This window comes from Oncorhynchus keta, chromosome 25 (genome assembly GCF_023373465.1).
Source record: "Oncorhynchus keta strain PuntledgeMale-10-30-2019 chromosome 25, Oket_V2, whole genome shotgun sequence".
Lineage (NCBI taxonomy): Eukaryota > Metazoa > Chordata > Actinopteri > Salmoniformes > Salmonidae > Oncorhynchus > Oncorhynchus keta.
In genome coordinates, this window is record NC_068445.1 from 36,051,501 (window position 1) to 36,064,162 (window position 12,662).

Here is a 12,662-nt window from a genome sequence, read left to right on the forward strand (position 1 = left end):
ATATAGTATATACAGTATAGTTAGGGCCATGAGTATTTTGATATAGTATTACGGGTTTTTTGATATACAGTATTACAGTACATACAGTATAGTTAGGGCCATGAGTTTTTTCTGGTCGTGATACCTGATCAGGAAAGACTGTGGGTCCTTGTTATAGGTTACAACCGAGTTACAACCGATCCTGCACAGTATATCTTTTGTTGCCAAATCCAAAATGGGTCATTATGATAGTGTGTGTGGTCTTTTTCTTCAAGTGGCCCATGGCATGTAGCTCGTACTGCAAGCGTGTCAATGTAGATGAACCTCACCCACATTTGAATCGGTTTGTATGGTTTAGTAATTTAGTATGTTTTCCATGGCGTCACCCTCCCTCTTTCCCTCAGTCCTGACCAAGACAACTCTACCAACAGTAAAAAAGCCAGGCGGATCCTGTGTGGACGATTTAGCCGAATCAGCACCAAACTCCCCCGGATCCCACTGAGACGGCAGAAGCTGCCTAAAGTAGTCGGTAAGCCATAATCCCTCCTCCCTGATAGGCTACTGCCTTCACCATGCCAAGACAGAGGCTGCTTTGGTGTCCCAAATGGCACCCTATTTCTTAAGGGCTCTAGTGAAAAGAAGTGCCATTTTGGACACAAACAGAGCCACTGTTGCTGTCCTTATACCTCCTTAGTTCATGTCTCTTGATGACCTAATAGTTTCTGTGTCTCTAGTCATTACAAACCTCGATCTCTTCAGCAAAAGAGAGAGAGAGCATTTTAATTTCCCCTTTGCTCTGTGACCTGTCTCTGTGCCTATGTTGAGTGGTTTTCAGACAATAAATAGGGTTGAAAAGTGTACTGCAGCTGCCAAATGGGTTTGGGGTTACATCTGAGAGGAATGCAATGGTTGTGGGCCTTATTATTCTTGGCACCTCTTTAAATACCAAGTGTTCATATTATTACAACCCCTCACTTCCTCTCTCCTGAGCTCCTCTTCTAGTGGGATGAAGGCTGAGACAGAAAGGGTCAGTGTAGTGGTGTGGTGCTCCGGTACGTCTGATTGGTGTTGAGTGATACCTTATCAAAGGCTGCTGTGTTATTCGTAATGTGGAGAGTAGCTCCTGTCTGTCTGTCTGTCTGTCTGTCTGTGTGTCTGTGTGTGTGTGTGTGGAGGGAGGGAGGGAGGTTTGGATTGTCTGTCTGTCAGGACCCATCTCAGGTCAGCTTTAAGGACATTACACATGGCTTACATACTGAATAACTCTTCCCTTTCTACCCAGATGCCTTCTGGAATATTAAGACAGTCCATGTTCTGAATTGGCGTTGGCCAGGATGCATTGGCTCTGCTATGTAGGAGATCAATTGAATCATGGACATCTGCCTCTGAATGTGTGGATGGTCTGAGTATAGTACATTTTGAAGGGCTGGAGAAGTGCCCTATTTGTGGACATCATTGTAGTCACTCTACGGAGTAATATTACACCTTTTAAAGGCCTTTAAAACACCAGTGGTGATGAAGGAGTTAAACAGTGGTGACCTTGTTTCACTTCTCCTCGCTTTCACAATGAGTAGCATGTGCTTCTTCTCTTCTTCAGCGGACTAGTTCAGCTAACAGCTGTCTTCATCACGCCTGCATAGAAACACACACTGGAACAGTATTGTCTTTGTCAGAGACTTGTCTTGTGTCATGGCACATTAACAGTATTTTTTTTAAACACCCTCAAAGTTTACTGTAACTTATAAACAATCGGCCCTAGGCTTTAGAAATTGCATTTGTTAAAAGTCAGAGCGTCCGACCTCCTTTCAAACAAACAAGCCCTTTCATTCTTGTATACACAAAGCATATGCCATGCCTGGGTTGCAATCAACTAGAACAAACTACCACTTTGGGAATTTCAGAGAGTAGAATAGAGTTTTTGGTCCAAGCCAAAACCAATTCTCTCTTAAGTTTCCTCCCTCGCATTCAAGAATACATGACAACACAGAGATATTAAACGACAACCCAATTCATTTTACAGTCATTCTCCCACTGAAGCTTATAGATTCTCCTCTTGTTCATAAGGGGGATAAACTGGTCAGCCTCTCCCTCCCTCTCCAGAGCCAGGCTACTCTGCTCTGCTTTCCTCGTTGCCTGCCTACAGAAGCGTGGCCTGCCTGCCAGCGTTTTGAAACTCTACCCTCCCAGGGGCTCCTTCAGTCCCTGCAACATTCCGCAGGAGGCCCACTGGATTCAAAACAGGAAGTGGCCAAATTTACCCCAACCTGTGTCAGACCTATGATTTATCCACACTGGGGTCAACACACTACAACAGATGTGGAAAAGGAAAGAGGAACAGGGGAGAAATAGGAAGAAATCATGTGTGCTGTTTTTGCATAGGTAATTTAGCTCCTTCATACACAAACTCTCACCCATCCCAAGATAAAAGGAAAGAGAAACAGAGGGAGGATGACGAGGAAGAAAATGTTTGCTTTGTCGTTTGCATAGCTCCTCTGCTTCTCAATATGTAAACGTTCCCCCATCCCACTCCTCTACTTATTAAACCTCCAAACTGCTTAGACTTTGTCATTCCATGCCCTATACTATAGCTAGCTATCTGATGCTCAGCTGGCTTCCCCCATTCCCATTCCGTGGCACTCTGTGTGTGGGCTCTGGTAAAAAATGGTGTACCTTATAGGGGATAGGGTGCCGTTTGGGATGCAGTTACATGTCCGAATGCTTCCCTGTGAAAAGTGATGTAGAGTGGGACCACCTGCTCCAGTGTTGTTGGCCTCACAGGCAGCTATTATAGGACTGTGCAGCTGGGGTACGGTTGTCCAACGTTGGCCTCTGTGTAGGCAGGGCTTTGGGCTTTCAGTGGCGTCCTGTCTCTCTATCAAGAATGAATGCGGCTCTGGACATTTAGTCTGGTGTGAACATCCAAGGACAGCAGTTGTTTGTTTACTGTTGCGTTAATATAACGGATGCTTAGTTACTTTACAATAGACCCTAGACTCATAGAAAAAATATAATTAAAAATAGCCTAAAACGGTTCTACTGCTGTCCCCTTAGGAGAACTCTTTGAAGAACCGTGTATTATTTCTACAGAGGGTTCTACTCGGAACCAAAAAGGGTTCTACTTATCGGTTCATACGTTATCCCAACGGGACAGCCGAAAAACCCTTTTGGAACCCTTTTTTCTAAGAGTGTATACCAGGGGTCGGCAACAGGCGACACCCCCAAAGTTTTTAGTAAAACTATGATTTTAGTTTTTGTAAAAAAGAAAAAAAAGAAGACTGTAAAATCACCAGGAATTCAGATTTTTTTTAAACATTTTTTTAGAAAAGTATTCCCGATAATAAAATAGATATATGTGATCGCGTCTCAATGTAACCAGGGTAGGAAATTACTTATTTTTAAATGCAACCTCTTTTTGGGCTTAGTTGTGGTAAATTTGCAATGTACAAATTATAATTATGTTCCGACCCCCCCCGACCACCTCGTTGCCTCCCCCCGTCCTATGCTATACCAAATGGCCTCTGCACCAGTACTGTCTGTCTGCTATAGTCTAGTACAGCATTTGGTTAGTTAGTCAATGAGTTTAGGGCCACTCTGCTACCCACATTGGATGGGTATTGTCTGTTCTCTTTAGTATATCACAGAAGGGCTGCTACAATAGAGAAAGTGCAAACCACTCATAAAGACAGTCAGATGTATGTATGGCCTTCATTGAATTTGAGCAAAATATTTTTTTGTCTTGAAGAAAAGCAGCTATGAAGTTATTTTCCTGGATAAATATCTGGGTGGGTATTGTTTACAGTATATTGTTTTGTAACTTACTGCCATTGCTACAATCCAACCAATGTAATCTACATCAAGTCACGTTCCTTTAATATGATCATACAGTCACCATTGTACAGTAGTATTGCAATTTTTCCAGGAACAATATCCGAAGTATTCAAACCTAGACTGTGCAGTCTGCTGGATATCCTTATAATAAGCTCAGCTGTCAGTGGAAATTCCCACCAATAAAGTCCCCTGATTTCACTAGCGTTGTGATAGTAATAGAATTCTGCTGCCCTTGTGTTGACACATCTCCTGCTAGTCATTTAGTTGTAGCTGTACTACACCTGGCCATGTTGTTGTTACTAGAAGTCAGTTGTTTTACAGTTTGAAAGATGACGTCCATGCCACAACCATATCTTATACCACAATAAGGACCAAAATGGAAATATGTTGTAAAACTTTATTGGTTCTTCCTCGATGATTTTACATGCAGTAAATCTGCTTGTGTGGCGGAATTGTGTTTCAAACTGTCAAATAAATCAAATCCAATACATAGAGACTCAGGGTAGTTAGTGGGGATCTTTCAGCCGAAACATGGTTTAGGGTTAGCTTAGCGTCAGCGGAGAACAAATGGATGGGCTCATGTGTCATCGGGTGGAGGGGGGCTGTATGTAGACGAATCTGATGTGGTCAGTGTCCAGTTAACGCCCAGTCACACACAGTCAGTTAGTCCACTGCCAGATGGGGATAGGAGAAGAGCAACCACAGGCGTCCCAAACAGATCACAGCTGTCCTCAGACTGAAGGGTCAACAGAACACACCAACATGGAGGGAGGGAGGGAGGGAGGGAGGGAGGGAGGGAGGGGGAGGGAGGGACTACATTTAGGAAAAATCGCTAGCTAATTTCTCAGTAAATGCTTTTGTTCAAATAATAGATATTAAAATGTCCAATGCACATCCACAAATCAAAGACTTGATCATTTACGTCATCACACAACAGTTTTATATCTTTTCAAACATAACTGTGTCTCAAGCCATCCTTTATCTTTCATTACAACCCCAACAAACCCCACATCTCCATCTGTTGTTCTTGTTAGGTAGTCCCATTCCCTTCCCCCTCCTTCTCTGACCCTGTTTCTCTGTGTCCTAACCCCTCCAGTAGCCCACCACCCTGAGAACACATTCAACTGCAGCTTCATCGAGCCCCCCTCTGTAGCCGAGCTGCCCAGCCCCTCCTCCTGGTCCTCCCAGGAGTCCTTTGATTCTTTCGAAGAGGAACCCAGTGATGATGGCCCTGTGTACTGTGTTCCCCATGAAGGTGAGTAATTACGCACGCACAAGCAAACACTCCCTCACGAGCACGGACGCATGCACACACACACAGTGAAGGTGGCCCCGTCTAAACAATGTGAAACCCCATGAAGTGATCTGGACAGAAAAACAAACACTGTGATTTGATTGGACACGTCAACTTCACAAATAAACACATGTAGGCACGGACGGATGCATGCACACTCACACGTACTAACACTCTCTTGGAGTGGGATTTGTTTGTCACAAGGGCACTGTGAGTCACACACCTCTGGAAAGCTAATTAGATGAATAGGATAGTAAGTTCTCCTTATCGTGTGCCATTAAATGACTTAAATGTAAATGATTGAGCCCAGTTCCTTCCCCCATGTGTCATTTTTTTAATAATAAAAAAATAAAGTTCAAATTATTACCTACAATAGAGAATGCTGGAAAATATGATGATGGAAGTGGTTTTGAGCAAACATACATTTGTAAATTTACTCAACAAGCTTGTTTAAATTCAGCTCACTTCGGGTAGTATGTGTTGGTTTAATGTACAATTGTAAGGCAACCAGCTGCAATAGGATTGTGAGTTTGCTCAACATTTCAGCATAGCTGATCCGAAGTACAGTGTAACCTTCCAAAGGGAAACATACGTTTTTTATTTTATTCTTATAGTTCTTATACAAGTGAGAAAATTTGTTGACTGAACAAACGTTCATACATTAGCTCAATTTCTTTTCCTGACAGAATAATGCTCAAGGAATTAGTTATATTTGTTTTTTACAGTGTGGGTGCAAAAGCATGAACAGGAAATGTAATGGTAAATTTAGAAAATGGCACATGTGCAATTCATGACTCACTCCTTGCAGTTTGTTGGAAAATTTCCATGCCCACCAGTTTTTTGTATTGTTTGGAAAGTTAGATTTCCCAGAAACAATTTTAGTTAAAGACCGGTACTCTGGTACTTTGGCGACCAAGTAAGTATTTAAACCTCCCGCTTTGGGCTGGATGTGTCAATGTGTAATTCATACATGTGTAATGTATGAGCAGAATTACTGTCTTACCTCAATTAGCTTTGAATGCCTAGCTTGAAAGTGACTGTTTTTTTTTGAGAGAGAGAGAGAGAGAGAGAGAGAGAGAGAGAGAGAGAGAGAGAGAGAGAGAGAGAGAGAGAGAGAGAGAGAGAGAGAGAGAGAGAGAGAGAGAGAGAGAGAGAGAGAGAGAGAGAGAGAGAGAGAGAGAGAGAGAGATTAATAAGAGGTCTCAATATCGAGAGAGATTTTCAAATGAGTAATAAGAGATACTGTATCATACAGTATGTTCTAGAGTATTTATAATGACCACACATTCTAAATACTGTAAACATGCCTCACATCCTTTATCCCTGATGATGCAGTCATACTGTATTTCCTGACCACCTATGTATGACCACCATTACCATCCAATCTAAACCTGACTCTCATCCATGTTCTCTCTTCCTGTCCTATAGAGTCGCTGAATGAGAATAAGGTGAAGGGCAGTCCCCCTCTTGCTGAGATGCCAGCAGCAGCCTTCCACAGTGAGGATGATACAGGTGGGTATACCTCCCTAAAAGACACCAGCGCCACCACCTACAAACCCCAGGAGGGGAGTGAAGCGCCCCTCAAGTCCTCAGACAGCGAGGGCTCCACCAGCAGTTCTGAGTCAGCCATTGGGGCCCTTTATGCCCGCATTGCACACCTCTCCAAGAATTCCAAGGAGGAAGAAGATGGGGGCGACAGCATGGTCACCATCGAGGTCAAGGGTAAAAGGAAACCACCATCCCCGGGGGGAAAGACCAGGACCAAACCACGCCCGCCGGACCCCTCCACCAAACCCAAGGTGTCGTGGATCCATGGGAACAACGGGGGTACCACTCTCCAGGTGGAGAAGCCAAACCAGGGGGACAAGGGGCTAACATTTCCCAAGGTGAAGACAACCAGGAGCTCCAGCAACAGCTCAGCCAAGAGCGAAGAGAGGCAGAGGCTGAAGGAGAATTCCAAGGAGAAGAGCAAGCGAGAGGAAAAGGGGACGGTGGTCAATGGCTCCCAGAGCAAACACAAGGCCCACTGGGTGGGGAGGTCCAGAGAGAACATGAACCACATGGAGCACATCAATGGGGTGGTGCAAAACGCTCTAAAGAAGATCGGCAACTTCCACAACTCCGATAAGAAGGCAGCCGCTGTGGAGATCCCCAAGGAGGCGCCCAAGAGCCCCAAAGTAATCCACCCACACATGAACTCAGAGGCCGCCACACTCCTGGCCGCACAGCTCAAGGAGAAGACTCAGAGCATCACCCGGAACGAGGGCACAGGCCTGGTAAAGACCAACGGCCTGTCCACCCCGATCCTCCGGGGCCGAGGAGACCGGGAAAAGCCCACCCCTCCGCAAAAGGCCAAACGGACCACCGCTCCCACACCAGGCCACCAGGGCTCCAACAAGCCTCTGCTGCCTACCACCACCAGCCTCCAGAAGATGGTGGGTGTTGAGGACCCAGCTACCCCCGAGGTCGCCCCCAAGAGCCCGGACAAGCAGGACTTGAACGGCTCTAGAGTGGTAGAGGGTTGTGCGGGGGACCCCACGCTAAAGAAGACCCCCATCAAAAAGCCTCCCCGAAAGAAAGGCAAGGACGGGACTTTGGATACTACTCTGGAAACTAAGACACCGACAAAGACAGCGATTATGCCACCGCAGATCGTCAAATAGAACGTTTTTTAAAATTGTTTCTCACAGACAGGACAATGGTGACAATGGTGAATGAATGACTTCTTCCAAAGGAGACATGCAAAAGGACATGGTGGTTGTTCATCAAAGGAGTGTATTATTTTTGCGAGTGTGTGTGCTGTGTGTCCAGAATCAGCGGAAAGTAAGTGGAACGTGTTTTTAAACTGTGGTTCTTCTCATTGGTGTGGGAGTGGGTTTGTAATCTATTGAACTGTATACCATACTAGTATTACATTGACTGAAGTTGAAAGTAAATTCATGGACTCTTTTCATAAACCTGCGATGTATCCGTTTTCCACTACAACGCCAAACATAACTGGGGGAGAGTGCTGACAGTGGCAAGCAATCGTATTTAATTTCCTCCATGTTTCTCCAATGCTCACAACTAAATATTCATGTAAGAATCTCATCATTGTATCATTATAATTTAAAACCTTTTTTACTCAATATTCTGTGTGATGCAATCAAATGTATGCAATGTAAGTGAGGTGAAGTAAGGCTAAGTTGAACCATGGTACTGAGAATACAAGTACATTATTTTTCAGTTTGATTTAAATTAGCCAGTTACACTCCATAACGGAGTTGTTGGCCTCTTTTTGTCGTCCTTTTTTGTTGTCAATATGTTGCGTAATACCGAATACAAACCATTTTAATTTTTTAGTGTCTTCAGAGAGTACATTCTTTCACAATTTTGTCAGTCATGGTTTGTTGGCAAACAAATTAGCTTTTTGAACTCAAGCGAACTGTTAAGGAAGCATTACGTTGTCATTCTTCTCCTAACAGAGCTATGGCCTCGTGAGACTGCAATTCTTTTTTGTCCTCTAATTGTTATTTGTTTTTTGGTCTGTATCTCTAAGGCCATACACTGTGTTAGGTCCTGTTGTCCCCTTTGAGAGGACATTCTGCAATTTTTCAATATCATCACATGTGTGGGGGTGTCATCTTCATAAAAAAACAAATCTGGTTCAAAATGTCTCTATTACAATTTCCATCACAATTAACACATTTTATTGTGTTATCATTTTTGTGAGTTTGATATTCAAATAGTTTCTAATAAGTAAATATCTCAGGAATAGTTTGGTGAGTTTTCAGAGCAGTGTAATACATTTTCCACATAAAATAAGAGCAACTTTTGGATATGCTCTCTTTTTAGAAGTAAAACCAGCAAAAAAAATGCTAAGCTATTTTTTCCTTGTGCTTATCGAATAGCTAGCTAGTGTAAATGCCATACTTTTAGGTTCTTTCCAAATCCTTCCTTCAATCTCACCCACATAGGGGTAAGCAACACTCCGTATCAAGAAGTAATAAAGAACATCCTTGCATAATGTTTCATAAAGGGCATGAAACAATGGCTACAGTGCTAGAGGCGTGACTACAGGCTGTATCACAACTGGCCGTGATTTAGAGTCCCATAGGGCGGTGCACAATTGGCCCAGCTTCGTCCGGGTTTGTCCGGTGTAGGCTGTCATTGTAAATAAGAATTTGTTCTTAACTGACTTGCCTAGTTCAATAAAACATTTAAAAAATGTAATGATGGATTAGTCATCTGGTCTTATCACAATGTTGTCTATTAAGGTTGAAGGCATTGTGGCATTGTGGAAGTTTCCCTATAAGTCAGTCTGGTCAGACAAACAACTTTTGGTTGTGAACTGATACCTCCCTTTTCTGCTGCTCAGATACATTAGTGCATTACTATTCTGTGGAAGGCCCTAAGTAGCTACATCTTCTCTGATTTATAAAGGCATGGTATAGTGGAACACTCGCTATAGCAAGTATTTCAATTGCGATAATAAATAGAAAAGCAATAAAGAACATCCTTGTCTTACACCTCAAGATAATTTAAGACTTTCAGAAGAATTACCATTATTTATCATTTCACATGCAACGTTGTTGTGCATGACTTTTCTGCTATTTTGCCAAGAGATTACACCACTAATGTCTGATGGTACCATTCATTATTACTGGGAAATATTACGTAGCAGAAGAAATACAACACAAACTGTTTGATACTTCAGTCATTAACTTCCTGTGGTTTAATTCACTATTGCATGACTTAGTCTAGACATGTTATATTGGTTTTATGCCAAGTTTACTTTGTCCCAACTTGAAGTGTGGTAAATTAGTTTATCAAAGCCAGCTAATTGGGGCGGCAGGTAGCCTAGTAGTTAGAGCATGGGGCCAGTAACCGAAAGGTTGCTGGATCAAATCCCAGAGCTGACAAGGGAAACATCTGTTGTTCTGCCCCTGAACAAGGCAGTTAACCCACTGACTTGCCTAGTTAAATAAAGGTAAACAAATATATATTTAATTGAAGCTAATTATCTAATTATCACCCTATCCTAGACCCAAAGGAATGTATTGTGTCTTACTGTAATCAGTCTAAGACATGGGAAATATGATGATGGGTGTGGTTTTGAGCAAATGTACATTTGTACATTTACTCAACAAGCTTGTTCAAATTCAGCTCACGAGTAGAATGTACAATTAGAAGGCAACCAGCTGCAATAGGATAAGTTGACATGGAATTGTTTTAATGGTCATACCATTTAGCTCATTTAGCTATTTGATTTAGAATTTTAGGTATTTGTATTTGATGAAAAATAGAATTTGGCCTTTAGTACCAAATCCCATAGAAACACATTCAATAACACATTCATAAATGGAAAAAATTGATTAAGGTTTTATAGTGTCTGTTCTATATCTTTGAGATGTAAGAAAGCTCAGGAAATATATAAAATATATATTTTTTACACATATTTAACCCCTTTTTTGGGTAGTCACACAACTACCTCCATACTTCCATTCATTAAAAACTGGTACCGGTTACATTCAGATGAGTCCCGTGGGGGTCGTAGAGCAAAACGGAGACCCCCATTGTGTTCGTAGAGCAAAACGGAGACCCCCATCGTGTTCGTAGAGCAAAACGGAGACCCCATCGTGTTCGTGGGAGTCTCATATATCCATAGAGTGGACTCTACAGCAGTTTTCATGAGAATTCCGATTTTCGGGATGTCTCATGGTCTGACAAACACCACTGTAGCCACCTGTAGCCACCTTCCACCACAGAAGAGGAAGGCCGCCATAGGCGGATGTGGTGGGCTGAGACACAGCCCATGCAAGAACGGATATCTCTAGCTTAAACTGAAGGATCTTGATGGAGATTTGTTTTACTGTGGTAATTAGATTGATGCACCGGTGCATCAATAGACTCTAGGGGGATAGCTACAGTAATATAGTTGTGTGTTTTTATGCATATGATAGTAACTACATTGCAAGAGGAAGCTCACAGAACTAGAGCGTATGGGATATGAATAAAACATATTCATATAAAATAACATGTGCATACTATAGTACATAAGTGACAGTGGTTTATGCTATGGATTCAAACTTACATTTCACTTTCACAGTTTGAAAAGCTATTTGAGTGCTTATGATTCCTACACATTTGTTATTGCTTGTTTCCATTTTTTTTAAATGTGGGTTTCAACGATACAACCAGTCTCCTCTTTTATCAGTTATTTTTTTCTTCATGTGAAAGTATAATTGTATATGTGTTTAAGCTGTGCTTATATAAATTGTTTTGCTACTTTACTCTGTATGTGTCAATGAACTGGCTTTCATGTTACGTTTGATGTCTTTAAGTCAGGGTCTCTGCAGCCACAGTATGAGTACTTCCTTGGCTTGACATTTCCCCTTTCTCTGTAAACTTTATGAAGCAGAGTGAAATTATATGGAAACCTATAGCCTTCTCTCTTTTATCTTATCAACTTTTCTTAATCCTTTTGTCCTTAGGAAATATCAAATATCAAAACTTCAAAGTATTGTACAGGACATGTATTATTGTGTCACCACTGTTATTAAGTAAATGTAACTGAAACCATACAAGTTGTGTGATTTATAAAGTGCCATTTTAAGCAAGCAGGAAACAAATATTTGTATATCTGACTGACTGGCCTTTGCCTGCTTTCACAGGCTACAGTACATATTTGTAAGCAGGGCCTCAACGCTGCAGAAACATTATCAGCGATACGGTTGTAACTCGTCATTCTGTTTGTCTGATTAGATTTTCAGTTGTTTGTCTTCAAAAATGTGTTTTTTGTTTAGTAATTTACTTTGAAATAAAAGCGATACATGTAGTGGCTATGTGTAAATTCTCACCTCTCACATTAATCTGTGAACATATACCTCAGTCAACCTTTTGTGTGTGAAAAGAGTATCACTTTCCATTCCCATGACACAAACATCTCACAGCTGCCCTCATGTGTTGATTTCAGAACCAGCCATATAGCTCCTTCCCCCATCTGTAGCCTAGAAACCATCCATCCCTGCAGCAATAAAGGATATTTTACAGTTTCCGGTGACTCCTGGCCACCGCTCGCCTGAAGACGAAGAGGATCCAGAGGCTTTTTCACACTGGATCATTAAAGAGCCGAAATAGCCATTAGGCCCACTGCTGCGCTCCTCCTGGGGGGGGGACAAGGGCCTCTTTCATGGGGATAACAGTGGGAACTCTGTGTTTAGGGCCTAGAGTTAATGAATCAAACGTTGCATATTTGTATTCTTTTGGAGGTGAGAGGGATTTTGCTGGGACTGAGGCAGAAGGCTGTGTAGAGGAGTGTATGGATGGATCATGCAGTCGTGTAATTGAATCCAGAAGACTGGGCTGTTGACTTGGGCCTGACATGTTGCTCCACTTACATGTTTTTTAACGTGTGTGTGTGTGTGTGTGTGTGTGTGTGAGTAACAGACTAAACAAAGCCCCCCCCAAAGCTCATAGACTGCGAACTAGGGCACAGTCAAGACATGACACAGAGGTCGACCGCAGCTTCAGACCACACTGTGACTTCAAAGAGAGAGTCTGATCCATTCATACCCCAGAC

At 42.4% G+C, this 12,662-nt stretch overlaps 1 protein-coding gene across 3 annotated transcripts in view; it reads left to right on the forward strand.

The window, feature by feature from the left end:
• The window catches only part of LOC118374014 (scavenger receptor class F member 2-like), a 33,753-nt gene extending 21,835 nt beyond the window's left edge, over positions 1 to 11,918 (forward strand). Inside the window, exons 10-12 of one of the 3 annotated variants that reach the window (XM_052479154.1) lie at positions 384 to 508; positions 4,904 to 5,062; positions 6,530 to 11,918. In XM_052479154.1, coding sequence (XP_052335114.1) covers positions 384 to 508; positions 4,904 to 5,062; positions 6,530 to 7,764 — 1,519 coding nt within the window. In that variant the 3' untranslated portion in view covers positions 7,765 to 11,918. The remainder of the gene's footprint in view (positions 1 to 383; positions 509 to 4,903; positions 5,063 to 6,529) is intronic. The other 2 variants (XM_052479155.1, XM_052479156.1) reach the window with 2 other exon arrangements.
• Positions 11,919 to 12,662: the final 744 nt, after the last annotated feature.